General features: G+C 37.9%; 1 protein-coding gene across 1 annotated transcript; it reads right to left on the reverse strand.

Moving 5' to 3' along the window:
• Positions 1-10051: 10051 nt before the first annotated feature.
• On the reverse strand, positions 10052-11824 carry LOC149197592 (uncharacterized). The gene is made up of 3 exons (XM_089408735.1): positions 11490-11824; positions 11098-11249; positions 10052-10737 (listed from the first exon to the last, which is right to left on the reverse strand). Exons 1-3 carry the CDS (start codon positions 11822-11824, stop codon positions 10052-10054), a joined length of 1173 nt encoding a protein of 390 aa, XP_089264861.1.
• Between the last annotated feature and the right edge of the window lie 269 nt (positions 11825-12093).

Here is a 12093-nt window from a genome sequence, read left to right on the forward strand (position 1 = left end):
TTCATTGGAAATAAGCTAAAAGAATACTTCATTATGTTTGAGGTACAGTTCAGTTTCGGATTCATTACAATGCAGAAGCATCTCCTCTATTGATTGGTTTCACTGATTCCGATTGGGTTGGTGAACCTGATGATCGGAAGTCAGCTACAGGTTATGTCTTCATTCTTGGTTCTAGACCTATTGCATGCGCTTGCAAGAAACAAAGTGCCATTTCTCTTTCTTCAGCAGAAGTAGAGTATTGAGGCACCGTAGAAGCTAGTAAGGAAGCCCTGTGGCTTCGTTAGATCCTATTAGAGTTTAGCTTTTAGCAGTAGCATCCGACTACACTTTGGTGTGATAATCAAAGTGCCATTCAACTATGCAAAGATCCAGTCCAACATCAGCATAGAAAACAAATTGAACTACACATGCACTTCATCAGAAAGCTCATTCATGACCATGTTCTTGAAGTGCAATATTGTTCAACAAATGATCAAGTTGCAGACATCTCTACAAAGGTTGTCACAGAGGCGAAGTTTACTAAACTTGGATTTATCATTGGAGTTTAGGAAGTTGTCACTAAGGGGGGTGTTGAAGCCCCGAAAATCGGGTCTACAACAAAGGGGATACCCACCCGGTCCAGACCTTGGTTAGCAGCTCCTTTTCTGTTTGGTATAGTGGGTCCAACTGGGGATATGGGACTAGTTTCCCAATATATGTGTGTGTGTGTGTTGAGAATTGATATTTCCTTTCTAAGAGTTCCTAAGTGAGATGCTTTTATTCTAAATCTAATCTAATAACATGCAAAATTTTGTATTCTAATAAACAGAAATATCTAATTCTAAACTAACTCGGGATGTAATCTTTCCGTTATGCGATCTAAAATGATTTCAAATAACAATTGGTAATAAATATCATTCAACTACTATGAGAAAAGAATTCAATGAAGATAAACCACTTCGTATAAAAATTTAGACGAAACAGTTGTGAAAAACATATCACATAATAAGCTACTCATATATTAAGCATAAATAAATAGCTATCACTGTATAGAAGTGCCAAATGATAACTCAAGCATTCACGCATTCATACATAAATAATTGAACATGAATATCACTTTAACACAAAGGCAGAAATAGTTAAGAGATAAAAGTACCATTTATAACTAGTTCTACTCATGAGCTTCAAGTAATAATGATTTATTTCTTCTTAATCCAACATCCACTAAGAGTACAAAAGTGCAACATCAGTAGTAGATATTAAATGCAGATATCAATAAATCTTGTTCCATTCATTCATCAAAACCTCCTCGAAGGGTGCAAAAGTGCATGTTCTGAGGACAAGTTTTTGAAAAATTTCAGGACCCTTCTCTAAATGCATGAGAAGGGCTTAAATACTACTAACTAAATCTAAAAATAATTTATTACAAAAATGTAGGATACGATTTAAATGACAATCCTTATTTCAGGAAAAAATAAAGCAAAATTAACACTAAAACTGAATCTAAAACTAAAACTAACAACTAACTATTTGTGTATTTGTTCCTTGAAATCGCAAGCGTTCAGCATTTGCTTGAGGAGAGTCGGCTGGCCGACTTCCGACTTTAACTGTCCTGCGAAAACGGAATCAGCAAGAGCTGGCACCATCTTCTCGGCAGAATTGATGATACATTTGAGAGTCATGCACTGGCTGTGTGGTTTTACCAAATACGCCCAGTAAGAGTCCCAATTCAACTTAGTTAACCTTTTGATTAATTCTTCCCTTTACTGAGCCTTCTGTCTCCAGCCTGTCTGCAGATGCTATACTTTCGGTAGATATCTTGGAGCGGTTTCTGAGATCAGATTTGCCCTGTGTAAATTTTCATTGATGCAGTCAATGAAATTGTTTGCTGCTGTGGCTGCTTCTTCTGCCGCTTGTTCTGCTTTCTTGATTTGTGCATCCCACTTGTTAAAGAGCATTTATTTGTGAAGTCGTTGATTATTGGTGCGCCTGCCTTTTTCCCCTCCTCTGTTTCTTTCCAAGCCAAATACTCAGTAACTCTTTTATCAATTAAATCGTAATCTTGTCATAAGTCCACGACTTGATTAGTAATTTTATCGCTTATTTCGCAATAAGAGTTCCACTGTGATATTCTTTGGCATAATTCTTCATGTTGTTGCAATAGTTGATCATTTAAGGAAATGGATTCTGTGACGAATTCTGTAAGATTAGGATCATCCTTGTGCATCTCTTGCATAACCTGTATTTGTTTTTCTCTTTCGGCCAAACTGTTCTGGTATCCTATCTGCATTTGTTGGAAGTCCTGCTGCAATCTTTCAAGTTGTTTATGTGCTTCATTGTTGGCGTTGGCTTGTTGCAGCTGTTGCTGCAAAACCTGTATTTGATCTTATTTCTCTTTCAGTAGTTGTTGTACCTCAGATGCTTTATCAATGGTCGCAGAGGCATATGCTCCTGCGATCTAAAATAATTTGGTGAGGTTTTTAGTGGGATCGGTGGTAGGGTCTTGCCATAGGATGTCTAATTGCTCTGCATCATGAGAGAGCACGTTTTCCAATTTCCTTTTCTTTCTTTGTCTTCTCACCACTGCCTTATGCTGTGGACTGTAAAATACATCAAGAGGAGGAATTTCCTCTATTTTGAGCATAAGTTCAGAGGATGGGGTAATGGGAATATGTTCCATTTCTGGGACATTGCTAATTGTTCCTTTGACTATATTATTTGCTGCCTGTACATTACTCTCAGGTGTCTTTGTGCTCTGTCCTTCAATATTGATTAAATCATTGAATGTCTCCCACTCTTTATCTAGCTCGGTTCTGACTAGTAGTGGCTGGACGATGAGGGGAGGAGGATTTAGCTGTGGAGAGGACAAAACCTGTTGCTGCGGGAGCTCCTTTGACTGGGCAGTATCCCTTACTGACCCTTCGCTTTTATCATGGTCACTTTCGGACCTCTTAGAGTGTTTTGACATTTCTCTCTCGGACTTAGATTAAGATCTGTTTGTGCCTGAACTTGCACTGAGACTGATACTGGGAGTTGGTTCCCTTACGGGTTCCAAGCGTAGTTTATCCAAAGGGATATTAGCTAACCTCCTTTCCTTGTATATCTTGAACTCTTGAAATTCTGCTGGAGGAAATCGCATTTGAGCTGAATGCAGAACTTCTTTAAGTGTACTTTTTTGTTGGAACGTGTCATCAAAAAGATCATCTTCTTTAGAAAACACCTTTATTTTGACTGCAGTAGTGAAATTTTTAGCAATATCATAAGAGTCGAACGGTCTTCCTGGAAATTTGAACAATCGTAAACATGTCATGTTGTTTACTTCTTTGAATGCATGGCCTACATCAAATAGTGAAAAGGCCCCACAGGACACAGGAAATTGTGGCCAAATGGCCTTCTTCTTGTCCTTCAAATCTTTAGTCATACATCCTTCTCCATAGCTTTGATAAGCAATCTCTCGTGCCAGTAGTTTATCAGGAACATATAAAGGTAAGACATGAGGGGAAGCGAGGCTTTCGAATACCCTGACATATGTAAACAGTTCTTCTCCAAACCATCTCGCAACAGGGAGTATATTGACCTCCGCTTCGGGAGAAAATCTTGGAGCGTCTTTATCATACAACATTTTGTACAGAGGCAACATGATTCCATGACAAATCTTGTAGAAATATGGAGTGAACTTGGAATCCCACAGTTCTTTGTGATAAATATGAATGGGCAAGGGATCTTGAGTCGTCCATTTCCAAACCATTAAAGGAAACTTGGAAATATAACAGATTGCATCCATCACATATGCAGATAAGTAGAAAGGGGGATAAATTCTTTGAGAAATAGTTCTTTTAGATCGGTAATTCAAAATGGTTGTGGCTAAGTTGTCAGACAATATCTTAGCCCAATCCACAATAGTAGCATTAATGGCGGCATCCAATAATGGTAACCATTCAGATGAAAATTTGTTAATGTCTGGCTTCCCAAAAAGTCTACAGAGCATAGCAGCAACAAAGTAATACGGGGAGGTGAGAGAACCAGTACTATACATACCATGCTTATCCCTTTTTAGTGGTTCGTCCCTTCTTGACCAGTCCTTGGTGCATTCTGCCAGATCTTCATTTTCTTTTGTGAACTTCTCCATGAACTATTTGTTATAAGTCGCTTATGGCTCTGGTAAATGATACATGAGCCTCAAATCTTGTGGAGTGAACGAGCCAATGAGTCCTTGACCCTGAGTCTTAAATTCTCTGTTTGTGATGTCAGCGCTCTCCAGTACCCATTTAACCATGTCCGTGTATGGAATAATTTTGGGCCTCGCCACTATCCGTTGCAAGAATGAGCAAGCCAGTTCTATAATAGACGCCTTAGAAGACCCATGCGAGCCTGCAGTAGCTATAACCTCCATCATTTTGGGATTTTCTTCCTCAAGTATACTATACATGCCTTCCCAAGTAGTAATACCAACATCTTTGTTACAGGTGGTGTCTGTATACAAGGGCGTCATTTCTTTGTCTTCAGAACTTGGAGTTTTGCCCTTCTTTCCCATAATATCCTAAACACTGCTTTGTATAGTTCTCTGCTCTTTGTTCCTGCAGTTTACAAATGAGGTGAGAATAATGATAGGAAAAAGGTGACGGGAAAGCTTTAAATACTGAAGACATATAAAATATACCACCTTACGTGAAATGGCTTTTTGATCAGAACAAAACCATATTTCATTAATGATGGCCAACTAACTCATTGATTGACATTAACGCGCATAACCAGGTCTCGGTTTATGGAAAAAATATTTTTCAAACAAGGAGCCCTAAAGATCTGCGATAAGGCGATTTGCGATTTTCTTCGCAATATTGCAGATCGCAGTATTGCAAATCACAATATCGTGGAATCGCAATATCGCGGAATCAAAATGTCGCTGAATCGTAGCATATGACAATCATCCGTTAATGTGTTTTCTGCGAAATGCGATTTGCGATATGCGCCATCGCATATCAGCAGCTTGAGGTATTTCAGTGTAAGTGGTGTTTGAGGCATGTGATGCGATGAATGTTTTTAGTGCGTAGTTTCGCATCGCGATTTCACAATCTTAGAATTTCGCTTGTATGGAGGTATCCATTACCCTTTTTGTGATGCGATATTTTTTTAAAGGAATGATTTTATCCTAACTTATCATAAAACTTAAGCTTTTTTAGATTTTTCGAGGGTATTCTCCTAAATTTATGATAGTAAGTTTTATTGAGAAAGGAAATACAAGCACTAATCAATTTTTTAAATTTTTTTACTAAGGCCCCCCACTTATTTAGTATTAGTGATAATACTAAATAAGAAGGGGGGTTGTTGCTGGCCACAACAATTGGTGATTCAATTGGAAGAACCAGTTATCTCTACTTTTCTTTTGAATTTTCTAAACTTCCAAAACAGAAAATTTTCCAAAAAATCAAACTTTATTATAGAAAGACAAAGTATATCATGCTTTCATCTGTTAATGATATTTCGTTTCTTCTATATTTAAATTTGATTATTTACTTCCTCAAGCTAGTCAGTGTATCTATATCAGTCACTACTTGGTTTATAAAGATAAAAACAAAGCCTTCTCTGTAAATCCGTTTTAAATATGCTCATTTGTCATAGGTAGAGCCTCTGCTGCCAACAGGCGTTTATAGCCTCGACAGGGTTACCTATTACCTAGCAATGATCCTATATCCCACTTGGAGAATTATACAATTTTCAAAGAGAAATCAATATCCACACTTATTGCTTTCATTTTCTTTTAACCCTTAAAGAAAAATGTCTTGGTTTGGTAGCCAATTTATGACAGTGCCACTCACTTGATTTATAACTTTGTTGAACAAGCTGGCTCGTGATGAGACCCCTTGTCTTTTGATTGCAACAATCTTGAGTCATTGCCCTATTATGGTATGCAGTATTGGCAAAGTCAGCGAGCTATAATATCTATGATCATGATAAGTTGACTCGTGATGAGACCTCTTATTCTTTAAGTCAAAGTGTATCATTGGATTATTCCCTGAAACTTGTAATTCCCTAGGTGGGGAGGAAGTCATTATTTCCTTAAGAATAGCTCTGGATGACAATGGTAGAGTTTTTGGAAAGAGCTTTTCTACAGAGAATCTTCGTTTTGTTATTGATACCTTTCATTGGACTGATATAAAACAATTTCCCACTAGAGGTCGCTTTTTATCAAAATTTACAAGGTTGAAACTAGTATCATTCCAAGCTTATAGCCTTTGACTGTATCTTTCAATAATAATGACCCATTTTCGAAAACAATTCTATTTATACAAGTGCAAAAACAAAATCTAAAAGAGATACTTGTCTTTTTCGTGAATTCCAAACGTAACCATTGACAACTAGTTTTATTATGAAAATAAAGAAAAATTAATCTACAAAAATAGAAGAATGATCTCCTATGGAAAGTATTTTTTGAGGATCTGTCTGTTAATAGGTAAAGACTCTCTTTTTCCTGTTAAATCCTGTAACATAAAAGTAGATGGACCTATGACCTCTGCAATTTGGAAAGGGCCAAGCCACATTCGTTGAAACTTCATATGTTTCCCTTTTTCCTCATGAGCCTTGTCCCATTTTAAAACTAGATCTCCCATCTGAAAGTCCTTTCTGGATATCATGTTTGAATCAAAAGAAGCTTTTACTAATGCTTGGTGATGAGCATGAGTTATTTTGGCTTGTTCTCATTGCTCTTCTAGCTTAAGTATTTCCAGCTGTCATAGTTGTAAGGAAGAAGTTGGTGCTTCATCAATATATTGACCTAAGGCCAAAGAGGGAATTGTTAGATGAGTTGGAAGAACCACTTCTTTCCCATAAACTAAATTAAAAGGAGAAGTGCCAATGGAGGCTTTCTGCATTATTCGGTCTGCCCATAAAGCATATATTAAAGACTTGTGCCAATTTTTGTGATTTTGGTCAATGGTTCGCTTAATGATTCTGATTAGGTTTTTATTCGTAGATTCAGCTAACCCATTCCCCTGTGGGTAATAATTGGCAGAGTATTTAAGCTTAAAACCTCTTTTGAGTGCAAATTCAGTAATAGTATTGCCAAAAAAATACGATGCATTATCAAACATTAAAGCAAAAGGTAAACCAAACCTGGTGATTATGAACTGATCTATGAACTCAATGATGTGTTTGGCATTAGCCGTCTTGAGAGGAACTGCTTCTACCCATTTAGTAAAATAATTTGTTGTTGTAAGGATATACCTATGCCGTTTAGAAGAGTGAGGAACGATCTCACCTATTATGTCCAATCCCCACTGATCAAAAGGCCACACAATGTTGACTAGTTGCAAAGGTAGTGATGGTTTCTTTTGTCTCCCAGCAGCAGTTTGACAAACTTGGCATCTCCTTACGTAGCTATGTGAGTCTTTGAATAGTGTGGGCTAGTAATAGCCTGCATGGAGGATTTTATGTGCAGTAGCATCTCCAACATAATGTCCGCCTGCTAGCCCATCGTGGAGTTCCTGCAAGACCTTTTCGGCTTCAGATTTCTCAAGGCATCTAAGGATAATAGAATCATAATTCGGTCTTAAAATTACATCATTCACGAGCTGATATTGCTTAGCCTTCAACCTTAGAGCTCTTTTCTTGGTATAATCGAGGTTAGGAGGACAATATCCATTCTTTAGATAAAATATGATATCAACGTATAATGATTCAACATCGTTTAGGCTTACCTCGTACATTTGTATCTCTGCAGATGGTATTCTGGAAATAAGCGATGCTCCAGCCAACATTTTGCAAAAGCCTTGACCTTTTACAATACTTGCTGGTTTGATTTCTACGTCGTATTCTTGTAAGGCAGTAACCCAATTGGCTCTTTTCTCACCCACATCTTTCTGTACTACGAGATTTCTTACCATTGGAAACGATACTATGATTTTTGTATGGGTTTTAAGCAGAAAGGGTCTGAAATATTTAATCGCTTTGAAAACAGCATAAGCTTGTTTCTCTATGTCTGAATAATTTAATTAAGCCCCCTGTAGATTTGAACTGAAAAAAGCAATTGGGGCTTCTGCCTTGTCTTGATTTGCTTGAGTGAGTATCGCAGCATATGATCTATCATAGGCAAATGTATATAAAATGAAAGGATCGGAAAAATTTGGAGTTGCTAAAGATGGAGTGTTAACAATTGCTTGTTTGATCAGATTGAATGCCTCATATTCGTCTTTGCCCCATTTGAAGATTGAATTCTTTTTAATCATCGCTTGTAAAGGAGATGCGGTCCTTAAAAAATTTGGAACAAATCTCTTTACAAAATTAATTTAGCCAAGGAACGATTGCATAGATTTCTTGTTGTCAGGTAGTGGTATTTTGGAAATCTCCTTGATTCTGTTAGGATCAATATGGATTCCAGATTTTGACACTATGAATCCAAGAATTTTTCCTTCACTTAATGCAAAAAAGGATTTTTTCGAGTTAAGTGAAATTCCATACCTTTGACAACGTTGGAAGATCTGTTTTAAATCTTTGAGATGATCACCTTGCTTCTTGGAGTATACAGTTATATCATCCAAGTAGATTACTATTGATTTGTTTACTAATCCCTTAAATGCGATGTCCATGGCCCTCTGAAATGTGGCACCAACGTTAATCAGACCAAAAGGCATCTTTTGATATGCATAAGTGCCCCATTTGGTTCTGAATGTGGTCTTTAGTTGATCATTGGGATGGACCAACACTTGGTTGTAGCCAGAGAAACCATCCAAGAAAAACATTAATTCTGATCCTGCGACTACCTGCATCTTTTGCTCCATGGGAGGCAAAGGAAAATTATCTTTTTGGCAGGCTTTGTTAATATTTCGAAAGTCAATGCATATTCTAATGTCTCCGTTATTTTTTCTAATAGGAACCATTTTGGAAACCCATTTAGAATGTCGAACGGGAAAAAAGATTTTGGCTTTCAATAACTTATTGAGCTCGGATTTGATCTGGTTTTCTAGATTGGGATGGATCTTTCTCAGCTTTTGCTGGACAGGCTTTTCATCGTTTAGCATTGGGATAGTATGTTGGATGATAGAAGTGTCATAAGTTTTGAGTTCATCGTAGTTCCAAGCAAAGACACTTTTGTATTGTTTCAAGAGACAGACATACGCTAATTTTTCTTCAGGAGCTAGGGCAAGGCCTAGTTGGTCTCAGTTCCTAGATTTACTAATTCATAGTTCAAAGTTGAACTTTGAAGTTTTGGATTGGTATATCTTTTGAAACGATCTTTCAAATCATATAGGTCTTCTAATTTGACTACTGACTTTGGCATAACATTATTAGTGCTATCTTGTTGCAATTGTCTTTCATGTTGGTCCTCATCAATTATCTGATTGGTGTAAGATCCCTTAGATATGAGGAAGCTTACAATATCAGGATCATCGTTGAAAATCCTCTAATTGGTAATGTTATCAGGAATCGAGGGTCTAAAGATTAATTCGATTGAAAATCGATCAAGGCTATAGTCTTCTGAGGGAATGAGCTTGGAAGCTACGTTAGCTAAGAGGTCTGCACTAGCATTCTGGAGTCTTGGAATTGATGAAATATTGAATGCTATAAAGTGTTCAGTCAGATCTTGAACTAAAGATTGATAATGCTTTAACTGACCTGATAAACAATGTATAGTATTGCGTACTTGTCTAATCACAATTTTAGAGTCCCTGAAAACTTGTAGATCGTTGATTTGAAACACTTTTTTATTTTTGTAAAATTCTTATTTTTATTTAAGAAATATGATCGGAATAAATTAGTACACCAGACCTTACCTGTTAAGTTTCATCAACCTTACAATTTTTAATTTATCTTAAATTTTTCATGCGAAGGAATTGCTTCTCTTGAGTCGGACTCATGTTAGAGGGAAAAACATGTCACATCTGCTTTACAGAAAACTTGCAAAAACATCCAGCTTTGAACCCTATCAACCAGCCAAAATTGCATAGTAGGCCCCTAAAAATTGCCATGTCTTAGCAACAACTATTATAAGAATTTGAATTTTACAATAGCAGTGTCACTTCAAACCGAATTTGAATGGAAAGGATGGAGGGGCCACCCGTAGAGGCAGTCATTGTGATCAGATGCAGAAGCAGGGAATGAGTTGAACTGTTTTCCCTTTGGAATCATGGTTGTAGGGAACGTTCAACTCTGTCACATTCGTCAGTTGGGCTGTCTCCTCTGGGATTGTTCCATTCAATTCATTATGAGACAAGTCCAGAGCTTCCAAGCTCTTTAAACTTCCAATGGATGATGGAATACTCCCACCCAATTGATTGCTTGCCAGATTCACATATTTTAATGCCACCATGCTCTGGAACAGATTGCTTATGTCCCCTGTGATGTTGTTGTTGGAGAGATCCAAAGATGTATAAAGAGAAGGAATAACAGGCTCCCAGTCATTCAATCTCATTGAAATACCACAACCAACCAACCACAGATCCACCACAAAACTGGAGCTTGTAATCCAAGCGGGGATGACCTCAAGGCTCACATTATTGTAAGACAAGTCAAGGGTTTCCACCCCAATTTTATCCAGATCTGGCAATGGGGTTGTTAAGCTATTGCGGGAGAGATTAAGGAAGAGCAGGTTATATATAGCCGGGGATTGAGGAAGGGTGCCCGTAAGCTTATTTTTTGAGAGATCCAAGTATTCCAGATATTCCATATCAGCAAAAGACTCTGGGACGCTACCAATGAGCTTATTGTTTGAAATGAAAACAGAGTTAAGAAGTGAAGTTCCCCCAAAGGAATTGGGTATTTGGCCTGTGAAATTGTTGAACGATAAGTGAAGTGAGCGGAGGACTGGCAGAGTACCTAACTAGGTGGGAATGGTACCGCTTAGATTGTTTTTGGATAGAGCGAGGGTGTGAAGATTTGAGGAATTTGGGAAAAGGGGGACATTGCCTGTGAGTATGTTTTGGGATAGATCAAGGTAGTAAAGGGATGTTAACTTGAAGAAGGATTCTGGGATAGGGCCTGTCAGTAAATTCCTGTCCAAACAGAGTTGATCCAAATTTTTCCCCGGCAAGCCAAGCAATTCAGGAATGCTTCCTCTCAATCGATTATTCCTCGCCAACCACTCAGCAAGGTTAGATAGATTTCCAAAAGAAAAATGGATGTTACCTGTAAGAAAATTGTTTGATATATCAAGACTGCTTAAGCTTGCCAAAGCTCCCATGGATTCTGGAATAGGACCAAAGAACAGGTTGTGATTCAGCTTCAAGACGGATAACCGACTCAGATTTCCGATGCTGGAAGGAATTGAGGCGTAGAGTCTATTTGAATCCAATTATAAAGTAGTTAAACTCTACAGATTTCCAATGGATTGTGGTATAGGACCGCTCAGCCGATTTCGCGAGAGAGATAGAGCCTGCAACTGGGTGAGATAGGCAATGGCAGAAGGTATGAAACCGGTAAGATTGTTATTATCCAAGGAAAGATGGGTTAAGGAGGAGAGGCAAGAAATGGAAGATGGGATTGTTCCACCCATATATTTCCAGCTGTAAACAATAAACTTGTTGAGATAAGAGAGATTAGCGATGGACTCTGATAGAGTTCCACTCATGTATTCATTATTGTTGCCTTGATTTGCCTTGAGAATGAGATTTACCACTAGACCGTTGTGGGTATCACACAAAAGACCGTTCCATCGACAGCAATCGTTGCCCTTCCATGTTTGAAGAGCTCTAGTGGGATCCTGAACGATGCCCGCTTTGAAATCTAATAAGGAATCCCGGTCTTCTTCAGCATAATCTGCATTTTGGGCTGGGCATGATGAATTTAATGACATGCTAAGCAGTAATAGAAAGAGTTGCAGTCTGCCTGGCATTGCTGGACTACGTTTCTCCATTGGGGGAGGAGCTGAGAAGTTAAGAGAGCAAAGAAAAGTAGAACATAGTCTATCGTCACGTTAACGAGCTCAGAAGTTAACTTTAAGGAGTTGTCTTTAGTGTGATTTTTTGAACTTTCTGGTGCCGGAATCCAATGGAAATATTTGAGTTGAAATCTTGATTTGTGTTATTTAAATTAGAGTTTTGATTGTATATATGGATTCAGCACCCTGAAAAACCCCTAGGGCACTTTGATTGCATAGGATTACCCATTAAGCTTATGATTTCA

This window comes from Pinus tabuliformis, chromosome 2_2 (assembly GCF_031772625.1).
Source record: "Pinus tabuliformis cultivar Carrire ecotype Pingquan chromosome 2_2, CPIR1, whole genome shotgun sequence".
Classification (NCBI taxonomy): domain Eukaryota; kingdom Viridiplantae; phylum Streptophyta; class Pinopsida; order Pinales; family Pinaceae; genus Pinus; species Pinus tabuliformis.